The sequence below is a fragment of the Salvelinus alpinus genome, chromosome 36, assembly GCF_045679555.1.
Source record: "Salvelinus alpinus chromosome 36, SLU_Salpinus.1, whole genome shotgun sequence".
Taxonomy (NCBI): Eukaryota; Metazoa; Chordata; class Actinopteri; order Salmoniformes; family Salmonidae; genus Salvelinus; species Salvelinus alpinus.
The window spans coordinates 13789761-13805971 of NC_092121.1; the positions used below are offsets into that span (position 1 = coordinate 13789761).

Below are 16211 nucleotides of genomic sequence, written 5' to 3' on the forward strand. Positions count from 1 at the left end.
TAAATTACAGACCTCTACCTGCAAAATCGGCAGTGTATCAAATACTTGTTCTCCCCACTGTATATATATTATTACAGCACAGTACTAAACTGTAATACCCTTTAAATGCTTATATTTATAACTGTCTGTTGTAGGAAAGACTGTATTCATATAAAAATAAAAAACATTGTTTTAAAACAACAGCAGAGACACCCCCCCGAAAAGCCCATTGTTTTGAAACGCGCGCACACACGTCTTTCCTGAAGCATTTTCTCCGAGACAGAGAGAGACTGATATTCTGTTAGTTAAAGGTGAGATAGAATTAAATAAAAGGGTTTTACATTTTTTTAAATATTTAGTACAGACCTTTTAAACATGCTATAATTAGTTAAACAATTTTACTATTCCTTTCTTACAGATAAAGGGGTGGCTATATGGTTAACCCAGACACCCGTCCGTTTCTAATTCCCCATCTTCCAGACAGGGTCTCTTCCTCACAAGATATCCCACACACTCCACGTTCCGTAAGTTTTCGTTACCAGGATATATCAAATGTCTTGCATTTAGACCCCGGGTCTGTCTTAAGGATAGAAGCGCCCGGCGATGTAATTGTTCACAATGTTGGAAAAGATTGTCCAGCTGTTTCATCATGGCCAGGAATATATGATAATCGCTCAACTTAAAGCTAAAGACAGGCACAAAATAGTTCACATCCATGCAGGCTTTGGAAAACACATACGAACTAACCGATTTTGTAGCATTTGAACTATTGAATTGAGCACATGTTAAAATTGTCACTTTGGAGTCTAGACTATACGCCACTGAAGAGATTCTTATGGCTTTCAAATCATCTCGCCCACACACTTCCTCTTCCAGCGCATACCCGGGCAGCGTTGTCCCACTCAGGGCGTGTTCTATCTGGCATAGCCCGAGCCATATCTTAAGCCATTCTCTCATACGCAGCGCAGGAGAAAAACTCCCGGGTTTTGTTTGATAAAGGGGGCTGTGGCCGCTGTCTGTGAAAATCTTCACAGTTGAATCCTCCGGTTGGAAAATGTAACCCATATATCCATCACTCATATCCAGCACTCCATTAAAACATTCAGGTGCATCACACAGAATGTCCTCGATGTTGTCGTCATTGTGTTCTTGACACAAGGCACAAAGTACACCTACAATTGGCCTAGGAGACATATTTATTTGTTATTTAATGTTCTGGGGTTATTTTAATTTCTTTAGTGGTTTATCGAGGTCGCTTGTGGTGTTCAGCTCTTATTTATAATGGGGCTTCCCCCAATAACCTCGGACATTCCTGTTTCATAGACAACAGCCCTAAGGTCACTACAACAGGGGGGGCCATTCGCTTTGAAATGTTCAAACACATCCCCCAGTTCAACGAGGTCCCTACACATCAATCATCATGACAGCTTCAAAGGAACAGATGCACTATCTGGTTAAATAAACACCCTCCCCCTACCATGAACTTCCTGTCAGGATGTCCTGCAGGATGCCCATATATGGGCATACACACCTGACCCATAATGTAGGGTCATAAATCACACGTTTGACGTGTGCCGTCTACTGTATTCTCTCTCCTTATTCTAAAATTGATTAAATCGTTTACCCCCCCCAATCTACACACAATACCCAATAATGACAAATAAAAACTGAAATATCACATTTACAGAAGTATTCAGACCCTTTACTCAGTACTTTTGGCAGCAATTACAGCCTCGAGTCTTAGGTATGACGCTACAAGCTTGGCACACCTGTATTTGGGAAATTTCTCCCATTCTTTTTATGCAGATCCTCTCCGGGTCTGTCAGATTGGATGGGGAGCGTCGCTGCAGAGATATTTTCAGGTCTCTCCAGAGATGTTCAGAGACTTGTCCCGAAGCCAAGATGACGCAGGAATGGCTATGTGCTTAGGGTCGTTGTCCTGTTGGAAGGCGAACCCTCACCCCAGTCTGAGGTCCTGAGTGCTCTGGAGCAGGTTTTCATCAAGGCTCTCTCTGTACTTTGCTCCGTTAATCTTTCCCCTCAATCCTGACTAGTTTTCCAGTCCCTGCTGCTGAAAAACCTACCCACAGCATGATGCTGCCACCACAATGCTTCACTGTAGGGATGGTGCCAGGTTTCCTCCAGACCTTACGCTTGGCATTCAGGCCAAAGAGTTCAATCTTAGTTTCATCAGACCAGAGACTCTTTTCTCATGGTCTAAAAGTCCTTTAGGCAACTCCAAGCGGGCTGTCATGGGCCTTTTACTAAGGAGTGGCTTCCGTCTGGCTACTCCACCATAAATGCCTGATTGGTGGAATGCTGCAGAGATGGGAGAACTTTCCAGAAGGACAACCATCTCCACAGAGGAACTCTGGAGCTCTGTCAGAGTGACCATCGGGTTCTTGATCACCTCCCTGACCAAGGCCCTTCTCCCCCGATTGCTCAGTTTGGCCGGGCGGCCAGCTCTAGGAAGAGTCTTGGTGGTTCCAAATTTCTTCAATTTAAGAATGATGGAGGCCACTGTGTTCTTTGGGACCTTCAATGCTGCAGACATTTTTTGGTACACTTCCCCAGATCTGTGCCTCGACACAATCCTGTCTTAGAGCTCTACGGACAATTCTTTCGACCTCATGTCTTGGTTTTTGCTCTGACATGCACTGTCAACTGTGGGACCTTATATAGACTGCTGTGTGCCTTTTCAAATAATGTCCAATCAATTGAATTTACCACAGGTGGTTTCCAATCAAGTTGTAGAAACATCTCAAGGATGATCAATTGTAACAGGAAGCACATGAGCTCAATTTTGAGTCTCATAGCACAAGGTCTGAATACTTATTTACATAAGGCATTTCTTTCTTTTTTTGAAATAAATGTGCAAACATTTCCAAAAACCTGTCTGTCCGACCCTACCCAGCTGTCTGGCCAATAGCCTACTTTATTGGAATCTCAATTGCTCTATCCCTCATTCATAGCTTGATTACTTGTTGCCCATGTTTGAATGGGCAACGAGCAGAGAATGTATGACAAATAAAAACAAATGATTCTCACTTGATGTTCAAGATAAGTAATTCCAATTGAGCCAAATGTTGTGGAGATTGTTGATGTGTAAGATATTTGTTTTAGCCTATAGTCGTTCATTCATAATGACATGATACCTAGCTAGAACATTTAATTTAATAAATTAAAACTCTTCTCTGACAGCTGCCAAAATGGCTGACTGAAAAGCTTGACATGCATAATGAGGTTGCAGAACCTAGGCTGTTGATGTACTGTAGGCTTATTTGTGTTAAACTATCGACTGAAAAGTATACATTATAGGATGCATACAAATATTCTAGTACTAATCAAACAGTAAGAAAAAGTAGTAGTAAACATGCAGAAGCAATATGAGATGGTTTTGAATCATGTTAGTTCATTTCCCTCTGGGTATAGTTCATTTCCCTCTGGGTATAGTTCATTTCCCTCTGGGTATAGTTCATTTCCCTCTGGGTATAGTTCATTTCCCTCTGGGTATAGTTCGTCACAAGTTAGTAATGAGTATTCTGGGGACAATATTCAGGATAATAATAAAATATAATAATGCCCGAAGCACAATGCGGGATGGATTGAGATGGGATTGTATCATGAGCATAGAGTATGAGAGTTGCTAAAAAATGTAGACGACTCCTTTTCATGAAGAATGGTGCAATTGAAAGTGCTTTGAAACACCTTTGTTCCCTTTTCTGCAGTTTCTCCAAAGATGGTAGCCCCGCCTTCATCTGTCTGGATTTCCCTCCCCCATCACACTTCCTGCTTTGTTTGAGAGGGAGCGAATTGACGAACTGAATAGGCTAGCTGTGGAGTTTAGAACATACGAATGTGGGCTGGGAAGTTTAGAACATACTAAGAATGTGCTGGTTTTGAGTGGTTGTGATTCACTCCCAATCAGTGACAACAGACAGGATAAGGAGACAGGTCAAGTTAGGTTAAATGACTGTGCAAGTTAGCATTTGCTGATTCAATTTAGCACTTAGCAAGTTCTGGTCACTACAGGATCCTGTTTTGAAACTGGATGTAAAGGGTGAGTGACCTCACGTGTTTAACATTGAGTTACTGCATTAAGATATACTTTAAATCTTAGTCTAAACTTCACTGAATGGATCATTTTATGTAAGTGGTGATGTATTGGTGAGGCCATTGAAGGCATCTACATACCTTACTGATGTAGCAATTGTAGGTCCGTTAACGCACCATTTTGACGGAATTAAATTTACATAACTTAGTCCTCTTCATCTTCTACTGCTTGAGTGCCTTGCCACAGTCCGTGCCCTGTCCCATGAGACCCAGCTACTCCAGCACAGCTATCACTCTGTGAAAATGTGTCCAAGCCATCAGATCCTGCACATCTTGACTTCAAGGGCAGTGTTCCTACGGCCAGTCTTATTATACATGTTCCATTAGAGATCTTATTTTGTCAGTGTAAAACAAATTGTGTGAAATATCACTATACTCAACTTCAAATTGTTTGAGGCACAGGAGTGTGTCGTGATTTCTGGGCTGGAACAAAAGCCTGTGCACTCCATGGCCCTCTTAAGTAATGTCAGGATCGATGACTTAGCCAGCTAACTGAGAAAGATTGACTTGAAATGTAAATGGTACCGACTCAATAATCCATCATTTACTTTAGCACTTTTTAATAAACCAGAAAACAAACCGCTATATCTGAATGTTTGTTAGTTACCTGGCTAATATTGATTCTGCTTTGTGACATACACTGTAGGACTAGGTTGGCCACGCCTTCCTTCACTTAGCCAACACCTGGTGCGACAAATCAACAGTAATCAATTAGTATGAAATTAAATTCAGGTGTGCAGATTGATAGTCTCTACTGGACTTTTTTCACTGGGAAAGTAAAATCAAATGTCGTACTTAGTCTAGCCCTTGATACTTAGTCTAGCCCTTGATACTTAGTCTAGCCCTTGATACTTAGTCTAGCCCTTGATACTTAGTCTAGAACTTGATACTTAGTCTGAGTGTCCACAGGTGCATTTAATTGCCTCCTTTCACAGGGTAATCTAACTGGGCTAAATAGAATTTCATCCAACTGCAAAGGGAATCCCCATGAATGTTATCATAGGGGGATTACCCCATACCCTTGGGTTTGACAAGTCAATTCAGGCCCATACTGTCAGAGGGGGGTCACATGGAGCGAATCTGAATCTCAGAACTAATCTTACATAATTGCGTCAAATGCTCAATTAGGTTCTGGGGGGGAAATTTCAGAATTTCTGAAAAGATATTAAAGAGACAAGTAAAAAGTCTCCACCCTCCTAAACGGAAACTCTTTACATGGAGCAAATGCATCGCATTACATTTTCAGCTGCAGGTAGTACTGGATTTACGATGGGGCAGGTTAAGGAATGACATTCCATGAGGGCAACATTAAGTTTTCAAATCATCTTTGAAAAAGTGTACTAATGTCATTACAGATTCTTCCAACTCAATGGGATTTATTTTATTGCTTAAAAAAAAAAAAATCTTACTGGCTCTAAGAGCTGTCCTAAATTTGTCAAGATAACATGGCTAAGATGGCATGGCACTATGCAAGGTTATTTGATTGATTTGTTTTCCTTCCTATTTTGATGAGGCAGTGGTAAGTATATGCTGAACTTACCACTTAGTTGACTATAACCTGGAAACCTTATGTTTTATTTAATGGAAATCTACGTTGGGCATAAATTAGTGTTTGGATCAGGAAAGTTTCCTCTCACGACCTCTACAAGCCAGAATGTTGCCTCTGTGAATGCTGCTAGGTGACATGAAAGGTCAAAAGCGGTGTGGGAGGAGCACCCTTCTCAAATGGAACAGTAATCTGGGCTGTAAGCTCATGCTGTCAACATAGCAGCATGGTGCATCGTTCAGAAACATCTCTTTTGCATGAAATGTGAGAATTTTCAAACTAGCTTTCATTGGGAAGGCAGATAAAGTGTTTAACAAATATATTAGGGAGGGTTTGGCCGGGAGGGATATCCTTGTCTCATCGCGCACCAGCGACTCCTGTGGCGGGCCGGGCGCAGTGTGCGGTAACCCAGGTGCACGGTGTTTCCTCCGACATGCGTCTGGCTTCCGGGTTGGAGGCGCGCTGTGTTAAGAAGCAGTGCGGCTTGGTTGGGTTGTGTTTCGGAGGACGCATGGCTTTCGACCTTCGTCTCTCCCGAGCCCGTACGGGAGTTGTAGCGATGAGACAAGATAGTAATTACTAACAATTGGATGCCACAAAATTGGGGAGAAAAGGGGGTAAAAAAAATATATATATATATATATTTTTTGCATGTGAAAACAGAATCCTACTCATTACTCCACTTGCTTAACCCACTTTTTTTGTTTTGAGCCGCCGTCGGCCAGAGCAGGGCACCTGCTCACGCCCAGGAGGCAGCCCGGTTCCAAAACAAATGCAATCGCTTTTCACACGGTGCAAACACCTCCCACCAGGCCCAGATATTTGAAACCCGTCACTGAATCGCCTGCTTGAGTTGCCTGGCAGGCTTTGCACTCTACCAATCAGAGTTGACAGGGTGTAAAGAGGAGGAGCTGCATGATTGTGGGTGTGTCCTATCTTGGACTTCAACAATAGTGTGTATGGGAAAGTCAGTGCGCCCACTTCTATTTGAATTTAATACACTTCATTAATGAAGAGATTAATGAAAATGTTTGTTTTTAATTTGCATGAATCAAAGGCATTGAAATGCAATTAAGTAGAGTAAAACAAACAGAATTGTACACGATTGACATTCTTTTGCTCGTTCTTCTCCACCACCATTCAGGTCAAGCATGGATGTTGCTGTCGCAGAGGAACCCCTGAGGAAAATTTTCAGAGCAAAAAAGACTATGAAAGTCAGCGATCGACGGCAACTGGAATCCCTTCACACCACTCTTTCCTCTCCATGTTCTTTCCCATCCCCACCTCAGCCAGCAATGGTAAATGGGAAGCACTGTGAAGATGTGTCTATGGAAGTAGATAAAGAAATACATGGAACTACACATACCACCACTCATTGCCCTTCCTCCCTGACGGCCACATCCCTAACCACTGAGACCTCTGAGGAACCAACAGCCTCTGAATTACTGGTTTCTTCATCACAGAACATACACTCTGATGTAAAAGATGTTCAGGAAGAAGGAGAGGGGGACAAGGAGTCTACATTACCCAGCCTTGAGGTAGAAGACAAAATGAATGGACTGATAAAGGTGGATAGAAATTCCAAGGAGGATGTTATCGTTTCCTCTCCTGTGAGTTCAGAGAAAACAGAAGCAGTAAGAGAGAGACAGGTTGATGGTATGGAAGTAGACCTGGTACCAGGTACCACTCAGGACACAGTGCCCATATTGAACCCTGCCACCTCCCTCCTCCTGTCCTCCAACACGGCTGTAGAGTCTGTCTCTTCCCCTTCACTCTCCCCGTCATACACGGCAGAGTCAGACCAGGAGGTCAGGCCAGGGTTCCTGGTGCTTAGTGAAGATGATGATGATGTCCAGGATGAGAGCGATGAGGAAGAGGAGGAAAAAGATGAGAAAGAGGAGGAACAGAGGGAAAGTGAAGGAGGGGTAGAAAAAGTTGAGGTTAACATGGAGAAGCCAGAACAATTTGAAAGTGGTGCTCCAGTTGACTGTCCGTCCCCTTCATCACCAACGCCCCTTCAGATTGATGAAGGTAATTCTATAGTCTTTTCCAATCCCAACTGAAGTACCAAAGTGATTATGTCAAGTTTAGTTCGTATGTTAGCTAGGTTGCAGGAATTGGTCATATTTCTGACTTCAACTGGCCTGTTGGCTAGTGGAGGTAATTTTTTTCAAGATGTTAGCTTCGACAATAGCGGTGTTTTGATATTATAATGTTTTGTGTTCTCTCTAAACAAGAAGAGGAGGGTGCTGCTCTACAGAAGAAACGATCCTTGTCTGGAGACTCGGAGGATGGTGGTCAAAAGCAGGGAGAAAGAGACTTGGAAGTGGCGGAGAGGCATCATAAGAGGCCCAGAGTAGACTGTGAAGAGCTGGAGGCTCATGTGGAGCTGAAGATCAGTGGGAGTGCTGAAAGGCAACACAAGCTAAAGAAGGTTTGTCCTCAATTGAGATGTTTTATTAAATTTTTTATTTAAAGAAACCACGTCTCAGTTCCCAAGTTGTAGTCCTGTATCCTGAGTTGCATGGCATATTTTTGGCAATTTTTATATTGGTGTTACCTTCTCGTGTTATTAAAAAAAAAAAAAATCTCAGTTGGACTGGTTTTAAGGTTAAACAAATAAAATAACCTTCCATCTTTTTTCCTCACTTGCCCATTAAAACCCCTGTCCTCTGTAGGTGGTGCAGCAGCTTGTTGAGGAGAAGTTGTGTGTTCTGCAGCTCACACTATTTGACAAGAGTCTTCAGGGGCTCAGAGACAGACTGGACAAAATAGAAAAACACCCGAGTGCACTCAAGATCCTGCAGGTCAGTTGTCAGAAGATGATAAATAAAACACAAACAGGGTAATCTAGGATAAAGACTTTGGAATGTATTGCCCATTAGACAAGCAAATCCATGCGCCACGTGTGCCCTTTCAGGCAAAGATTGGCCGACTTTCTAAGAAAGTTGGAACTGCCAACCAGGCCAGGGAGAATGCCAAGAATCATCCAGAAGTGAGTGAAAATGGAGGCAATTGATCTTTCAATGATGACTGTGATTTCAGAGAGAACTTGCTTTTTTGAAAGATTGGTGGTACCATTGGAACTCTATACAAAGTGCTCTTCCCTATATTCATCAGGTACTGTTGCCACCTACCTCTACTTCTGCCACAGCAACCACCCCAGCAGGATCAGCAGTTCTCGGCCTGAGGTAAGTCAATGGTTTGAAGTGTAGCAGCGTGTCCCAATTAATCAGAGGAAAAACATTTCACCAGAGGGTAACCAAAATAAATGGGTGCATTGACAACAAATTCAATTTATCATTGAGTTATTTGGGATAAAAGCAATTGATTGGATGCACAGTGACGTCATACTGTATCTCTCAGCATCCACTTATGTTTGTGTTCACCATCATTCTCCACTGAGCAGCCTTTTGATCAGCTTCCTGAATCATCTGCCTGTAATCATTTCCTCTCCTTGTAAACAGAACAATGGGGAACAACCCACCGGATCCAAAGCGTAATGATCAGAGCAGTCAAACCCCTACTCCTGTACGTAATGATCAGGGCTGTCAAACCCCTACTCCTGTACGTACTGATCAGGGCTGTCAAACCCCTACTCCTGTACCCACAGGTGAGCAGGAGGGAGTTGGTCTGTTGGCAGGTTTCTCTTTATCTTAATCTGTGTTTTCTATAACCAACTAGTAATATCATTGTATACAGTCTCTTCCTTTTTTTTAAATCTCCATTTCTTTCTCTTCCACAAGCCCCTTTGCTACCTTCCCCCTCTTCCACAGCCTCAGCCGGATCTCAACCCACATCCCAAACCTTGATGCTGAGCACCTGTGTTACCCCAGCACCAGGCCCGTCCGCCTTCCCTCTCCAGTCATTCCTCATACAGCTGCCTGGTGGAGGGACAGCCATCCTTACCAACCCAACCAACTCCCAGCTAATCCCAGTGTGCGCACTTCCCGCCATGACGAGTTCTACCGTGACACCCACCACTGCCTTCCTCCTGCAGAGGACTACTCCCTACACCCCTGCTGCTCCCAAGCCCCCCTCTGCTTCTGCCCTCTTATCTCATTTCGCTGCCACAACCACAACCACGACTATACCCACTGACTCACCAGCTGCCACAACGTCCCACATAACCACACCCTGGGCCACAACCATAACCACGCCCAGGGCCACAACCATAACCACGCCCAGGGCCACAACCATAACCACGCCCAGGGCCACAACCATAACCACGCCCAGGGCCACAACCATAACCACGCCCAGGGCCACAACCATAACCACGCCCAGGGCCACAACCATAACCACGCCCAGGGCCACACCCATAACCACGCCCAGGGCCACAACCATAACCACGCCCAGGGCCACAACCATAATCACTCCCACGCCCAGGGCCACAACCACTCCCACGCCCAGGGCCACAACCACTCCCACGCCCAGGGCCACAGCCATAACCACGCCCAGGGCCACAACCATAACCATAACCACGCCCAGGGCCACAACCATAACCACTCCCACGCCCAGGGCCACACCCATAACCACGCCCAGGGCCACAACCATAACCACGCCCAGGGCCACAACCATAACCACTCCCACGCCCAGGGCCACAACCACTCCCACGCCCAGGGCCACAACCACTCCCACGCCCAGGGCCACAACCACTCCCACGCCCAGGGCCACACCCATAACCACGCCCAGGGCCACACCCATAACCACGCCCAGGGCCACACCCATAACCACGCCCAGGGCCACACCCATAACCACACCCAGGGCCACACCCACACGCAGGGCCACAACCACACTCTGTGCCACACCCAATGTCTCCCACTCTGGAGCCACTGGGACAGTCAGCAGGCCCAGCTCCAGTGTGTCTGTCTCCGTCTGTGAGTCCATTCGGCTTGTGTCTGTGGCGAACTCCACTTCATCCTTACCAAGATTCTCAATGCCAGCCACCACAGGCACTCAACCCTCTGTGCGACCAGCTGCCTCTGTGCATCCAGCTGCCCCAGCACAACTAGCTGCCCCTTTACCACAGATGCCTGTGAAAACAGGTTAGCTTACACCTCAGAAGTTTGGCTTGTTATCTTGGAAGAGTATATGTAAGTAGTTTGTTTTGCCCAGATTCTCAGTGTCATTCTGAGAAGCTGTGTTTTCCTACACTCTTCTATCTTCTATGTAGGTAGTGAATCTACAAACCCACCTTCAGACTCCACACAGGCATCTCACCATGCCAAATCAGAAGCATTCATAGACCTGACAGAGGAGGAGGAGGAGGATGATGATGTTCTAGGTAAGATTGATATTCCTTTCCCTCCCTCTTCCTTTTGGTGAGCAGTATTTTATGATATAATAGAGGCCAGACGTGCAGTGAGTTGTACATCTCCCGAAGTTGTCCCCATGTGTTGTGTGCAGTTACTGGAGTGCTGAAGGCTCCGATGGCTTTGAAGGCCTCACCCTCGCCTTCAACAGCGGGTCAGCGAACAACAGCCACACAGCAAACAGCCACCTCCACTTCAGTCGGAACACAGGCCGGTAGGTGGTGTCTTGTGCAAACACTGTCTGTGGTTATGTTGACAGTAGAATACCCAGAGTTTTTCTCTTTAATTTATTGTTTCAGTGAGGTCATCTCTTGGTCAGACTTCAGCTGTTGGATCTCCGCATGCTGTTTATCATCGCCCCCTGCAGGTGAGACTACCAAATATTTGAAAGCAGAGAAACTGTCTTTCAATACATGGGCTGCGTTTCAAACTTATAAAAGACACACCCTCCTCCACTTACCCTCGCCTTATGCAATTGGGGGAATCCCCACGACCATCTTTGTTGTCGGTTCAGAATGATTAGCCAAGCAAGGGAAATGGGCAACGGAAGCCCCTCAGCCCTCGTTTTTTAAATTTTTATTTAAATTTTATTTTAACCCCTTTTCTCCCCAATTTTCGTGGTATCCAATTGCTAGTAATTACTATCTTGTCTCATCGCTACAACTCCCGTACGGGCTCGGGAGAGACGAAGGTCGAAAGCCATGCGTCCTCCGAAACACAACCCAACCAAGCCGCACTGCTTCTTAACACAGCGCGCCTCCAACCCGGAAGCCAGACGCACCAATGTGTCGGAGGAAACACCGTGCTCATCCAGGATGGCACATCAATGCGAGCTGTGGCAAGAAGGTTTGCTGTGTCTGTCAGCGTAGTGTCCAGAGCATGGAGGCGCTACCAGGAGAAAGGCCAGTACATCAGGAGACGTGGAGGAGGCCGTAGGAGGGCAACAACCCAGCAGCAGGATCGCTACCTCCGCCTTTGTGCAAGGAGGAGCACTGCCAGAGCCCTGCAAAATGACCTCCAGCAGGCCACTCGCATTGATGTGCCATCCTGGATGAGCTGCACTACCTGAGCCACTTGTGTGGGTTGTAGACTCCGTCTCATGCTACCACTAGAGTGAAAGCACCGTCAGCATTCAAAAGTGACCAAAACTTAAGCCAGGAAGCATAGGAACTGAGAAGTGGTCTGTGGTCACCACCTGCAGAACCACTCCTTTATTGGGGGTGTCTTGCTAATTGCCTATAATTTCCACCTTTTGTCTATTCCATTTGCACAACAGCATGTGAAATTTATTGTCAATCAGTGTTGCTTCCTAAGTGGACAGTTTGATTTCACAGAAGAGTGATTGACTTGGAGATACATTGTGTTGTTTAAGTGTTCCCTTTATTTTTTTGAGCAGTGTATATACAGTGGGGAGAACAAGTATTTGATACACTGCCGATTTTGCAGGTTTTCCTACTTACAAAGCATGTAGAGGTCTGTAATTTTTATCATAGGTACACTTCAACTGTGAGAGACGGAATCTAAAACAAAAATCCAGAAAATTACATTGTATGATTTTTAAGTAATTAATTTGCATTTTATTGCATGACATAAGTATTTGATCACCTACCAACCAGTAAGAATTCCGGCTCTCACAGACCTGTTAGGTTTTCTTTAAGAAGCCCTCCTGTTCTCCACTCATTACCTGTATTAACTGCACCTGTTTGAACTCGTTACCTGTATAAAAGACACCTGTCCACACACTCAATCAAACAGACTCCAACCTCTCCACAATGGCCAAGACCAGAGAGCTGTGTAAGGACATCAGGGATAAAATTGTAGACCTGCACAAGGCTGGGATGGGCTACAGGACAATAGGCAAGCAGCTTGGTGAGAAGGCAACAACTGTTGGCGCAATTATTAGAAAATGGAAGAAGTTCAAGATGACGGTCAATCACCCTCGGCCTGGGGCTCCATGCAAGATCTCACCTCGTGGGGCATCAATGATCATGAGGAAGGTGAGGGATCAGCCCAGAACTACACGGCAGTACCTGGTCAATGACCTGAAGAGAGCTGGGACCACAGTCTCAAAGAAAACCATTAGTAACACACTACGCCGTCATGGATTAAAATCCTGCAGCGCACGCAAGGTCCCCCTGCTCAAGCCAGCGCATGTCCAGGCCCGTCTGAAGTTTGCCAATGACCATCTGGATGATCCAGAGGAGGAATGGGAGAAGGTCATGTGGTCTGATGAGACAAAAATAGAGCTTTTTGGTCTAAACTCCACTCGCCATGTTTGGAGGAAGAAGAAGGATGAGTACAACCCCAAGAACACCATCCCAACCGTGAAGCATGGAGGTGGAAACATCATTTTTTGTGGATGCTTTTCTGCAAAGGGGACAGGATGACTGCACCGTATTGAGGGGAGGATGGATGGGGCCATGTATCACGAGATCTTGGCCAACAACCTCCTTCCCTCAGTAAGAGCATTGAAGATGGGTCGTGGCTGGGTCTTCCAGCATGACAACGACCTGAAAGACACAGCCAGGGCAACTAAGGAGTGGCTCCGTAAGAAGCATCTCAAGGTCCTGGAGTGGCCTAGCCAGTCTCCAGACCTGAACCCAATAGAAAATCTTTGGAGGGAGCTGAAAGTCCGTATTGCCCAGCGACAGCCCCGAAACCTGAAGGATCTGGAGAAGGTCTGTATGGAGGAGTGGGCCAAAATCCCTGCTGCAGTGTGTGCAAACCTGGTCAAGAACTACAGGAAACGTATGATCTCTGTAATTGCAAACAAAGGTTTCTGTACCAAATATTAAATTCTGCTTTTCTGATGTATCAAATACTTATGTCATGCAATAAAATGCAAATTAATTACTTACAAATCATACAATGTGATTTTCTGGATTTTTGTTTTAGATTCTGTCTCTCACAGTTGAAGTGTACCTATGATACAAATTACAGACCTCTACATGCTTTGTAAGTAGGAAAACCTGCAAAATCGGCAGTGTATCAAATACTTGTTCTCCCCACTGTATATATATCAGCTGATTTAATCGTTATCGGCTTTTTTTGGTCCTCCAATAATCGGTATCGGCGTTGAAAAATCATAATCGGTCGACCTCTAGTACAATTATGTTCACTCCGGGGCCTGAAATGCCCCATAATAAATTTGCGTTGATTGTACATCCGTTAAGAAAAGTCAGCCTAAACTTAAACTACATTAATATGGAGAGTCAACATACAAGTGTAAGTAAAAACAAATGTAAATAAGTTAGAAATGGTGCTACTTATGCACATGACGGCTCAAACACTTATCATAAAAGTAATGATGTTTTTGTTTGGTTAGCTTTTGGAAACGATAGTTTGCGCACAACTTTCCCTGACATCACACTTATACATTGTAATTTTCGATGTATCTGATAATGTAGGATGGCTAACATTCGATGTCTGCGGAGGTGTTGTCTTCTAGCCAAGATTATGAAATGCAATCATAATTGACTGTAGCGCATATAAGGCACACACACAACAGCTACCAGTGGTTCCATGATGACTGAAAACAACCATGAGATGAACGAGTGACACATTTCCGGGCAAGAGCGGGCCATTTAAAATACCTGCAAGTGTCAACTCGTCACATGTCATGATATGTCATCAGAAGTGTCCACTTAATTTGAGGGCTGAGGGGAGAGGGTGTGTCTTGTAAGTGTTTGGAATGCAGCCATGGAATACTGCATGTTCCAGAATGTTTTCCAATTGAAAGCAAATGTACATATTGGCCTATAATCAACCAAAGAGAGTAAACATAGCAAATGGATGTGAAAGGCTGAGTGAAAGTTGATCAAAATTCATCTTTCAGGGCTCCCCATCTGAAAGTGTTGCCTCAGCCACAACCACTTCTTCATCTTCCACACCTTGCCCCCAGCCCTCTCCCCTTCCCCCCTTGCCTGTCCCACCTCAAACTATCAGCCTGCCCCTCGAAGCGGCCAGCACCAGCCCTCCACAACAGCCTCTGCTCAAAATAACCCGGGTTCTGAGCCAGAATGATGGCATCGTGCTCTCCTGGTCTGTGACTGAGGTAGACAGGAGCTGTGCTGCCGTGGACAGCTACCACCTATACGCCTACCACCAGGACCACTCTGGCCCCAGCACACCTCCCCTACTCTGGAAGAAGATAGGGGAGGTGAAGGCCTTGGCTTTGCCCATGGCCTGTACACTCACACAGTTTGTCTCTGGCTCCAAGTACTACTTTGCGGTCCGTGCCAGGGACGTGTTTGGCCGCTTTGGACCATTCTGTGCGCCTCAGTGCACTGACGTCTTAACGTCCCCTTCACCGAAAGCTCCAATTTAACCAAATCTTAAGATGTAAGTTAATATGTACAATTTGTTGTGTAAAGTTAAAACGAGGAGAAATGTTGATTCTGTAAAAAAAAATTCTGGTAAAGTTCAGTAAAGCTTCTGGCAAAACTAATTGCTCTATTTTCAAATGAATGTGTTTGGTATTTTTTATCAGAATTGTTCACTCAAATCATATTTGAGCCCAGATGTTTACAAGAGTGACTTATCATTTGAATGTTACTGGAAAATGTTGTTGCCCATCTTGGTGAAATCGGTTGGCCCCATGTGACCATTGTCTGCCTGCCGTGTGTTTGACCACATGGGAGCAGCATTGTACCAAAATGGTATCTTTGACACAGGACGAGAGGATTTGAAAATCAAACCTGAAATGGCCTGGTCCTGTTTCTGAAAGATTATGGACAAAGTATTCTTCTCCTAGTTTCCTGAAGGTATTTGAAAACTCAAACTTTTCATTGCAATTGTCAGTCTAACTGAAAGAACATACTATGAAGGGCAGAATGACCATGATATTATATGGTAATACACAGTAGTTCTGCGTCTCATGAGAAATGAACCTGCTAAAGCCTATGCGATCTTTTCCTCCTGCTCAATTTCTGCCATTGTGAAGGACATGTTCTACAATTAAATAATACATGATCAAGGGCCTCCTGTGTATGTGTGCACGTCCTGTGCCATTTTTTTTTTAATGGATGTAATTTAATGTTTTTTTTAACCTTTTTTAATTTGGCATGAACAGAACTAGTCATGTTTTCATATTGTCAAACAAATAACTTCAAAAAGTAGGCTACCTGCGTGTGTTCGTCTAGTCCAAAATAATTCCAGCATCCTAACATTTGACGAATAGATGAATGGAAAGAGACATCCGTTATGAAACACCAAAAATTTTACAGGCTACACTCTTGTAGCCTGAATTAATTGATGCGTCT

General features: G+C 44.7%; 1 protein-coding gene across 2 annotated transcripts; it reads left to right on the plus strand.

Annotated features, from left to right (window-relative positions):
• The first annotated feature begins 3756 nt into the window (after positions 1 to 3756).
• On the plus strand, positions 3757 to 15929 carry LOC139564979 (activating transcription factor 7-interacting protein 1-like). Of its 2 annotated transcripts, none has more exons than XM_071384934.1 (12): positions 3757 to 4039; positions 6783 to 7669; positions 7876 to 8072; positions 8317 to 8445; positions 8559 to 8633; positions 8759 to 8829; positions 9106 to 9251; positions 9385 to 10683; positions 10812 to 10922; positions 11045 to 11164; positions 11250 to 11317; positions 14786 to 15929. In XM_071384934.1, exons 2-12 carry the CDS (start codon positions 6790 to 6792, stop codon positions 15275 to 15277), a joined length of 3588 nt encoding a protein of 1195 aa, XP_071241035.1. In that variant the 5' UTR covers positions 3757 to 4039; positions 6783 to 6789; the 3' UTR covers positions 15278 to 15929. The 2 variants fall into 2 exon arrangements, with proteins under 2 accessions (XP_071241035.1, XP_071241036.1); XM_071384935.1 differs by having other exon boundaries at positions 7879 to 8072.
• Positions 15930 to 16211: the final 282 nt, after the last annotated feature.

Bases quoted from the DNA above. Each gene is read 5' to 3' on its own strand.
- LOC139564979 (XM_071384934.1), top strand. From the start codon at position 6,790: ATGGATGTTGCTGTCGCAGAGGAACCCCTGAGGAAAATTTTCAGAGCA. The intron at 8,446-8,558 runs GTCAGTTGTCAG...GTGCCCTTTCAG, and splicing joins GTGCACTCAAGATCCTGCAG to GCAAAGATTGGCCGACTTTC. The intron at 8,634-8,758 runs GTGAGTGAAAAT...TATATTCATCAG, and splicing joins ATGCCAAGAATCATCCAGAA to GTACTGTTGCCACCTACCTC.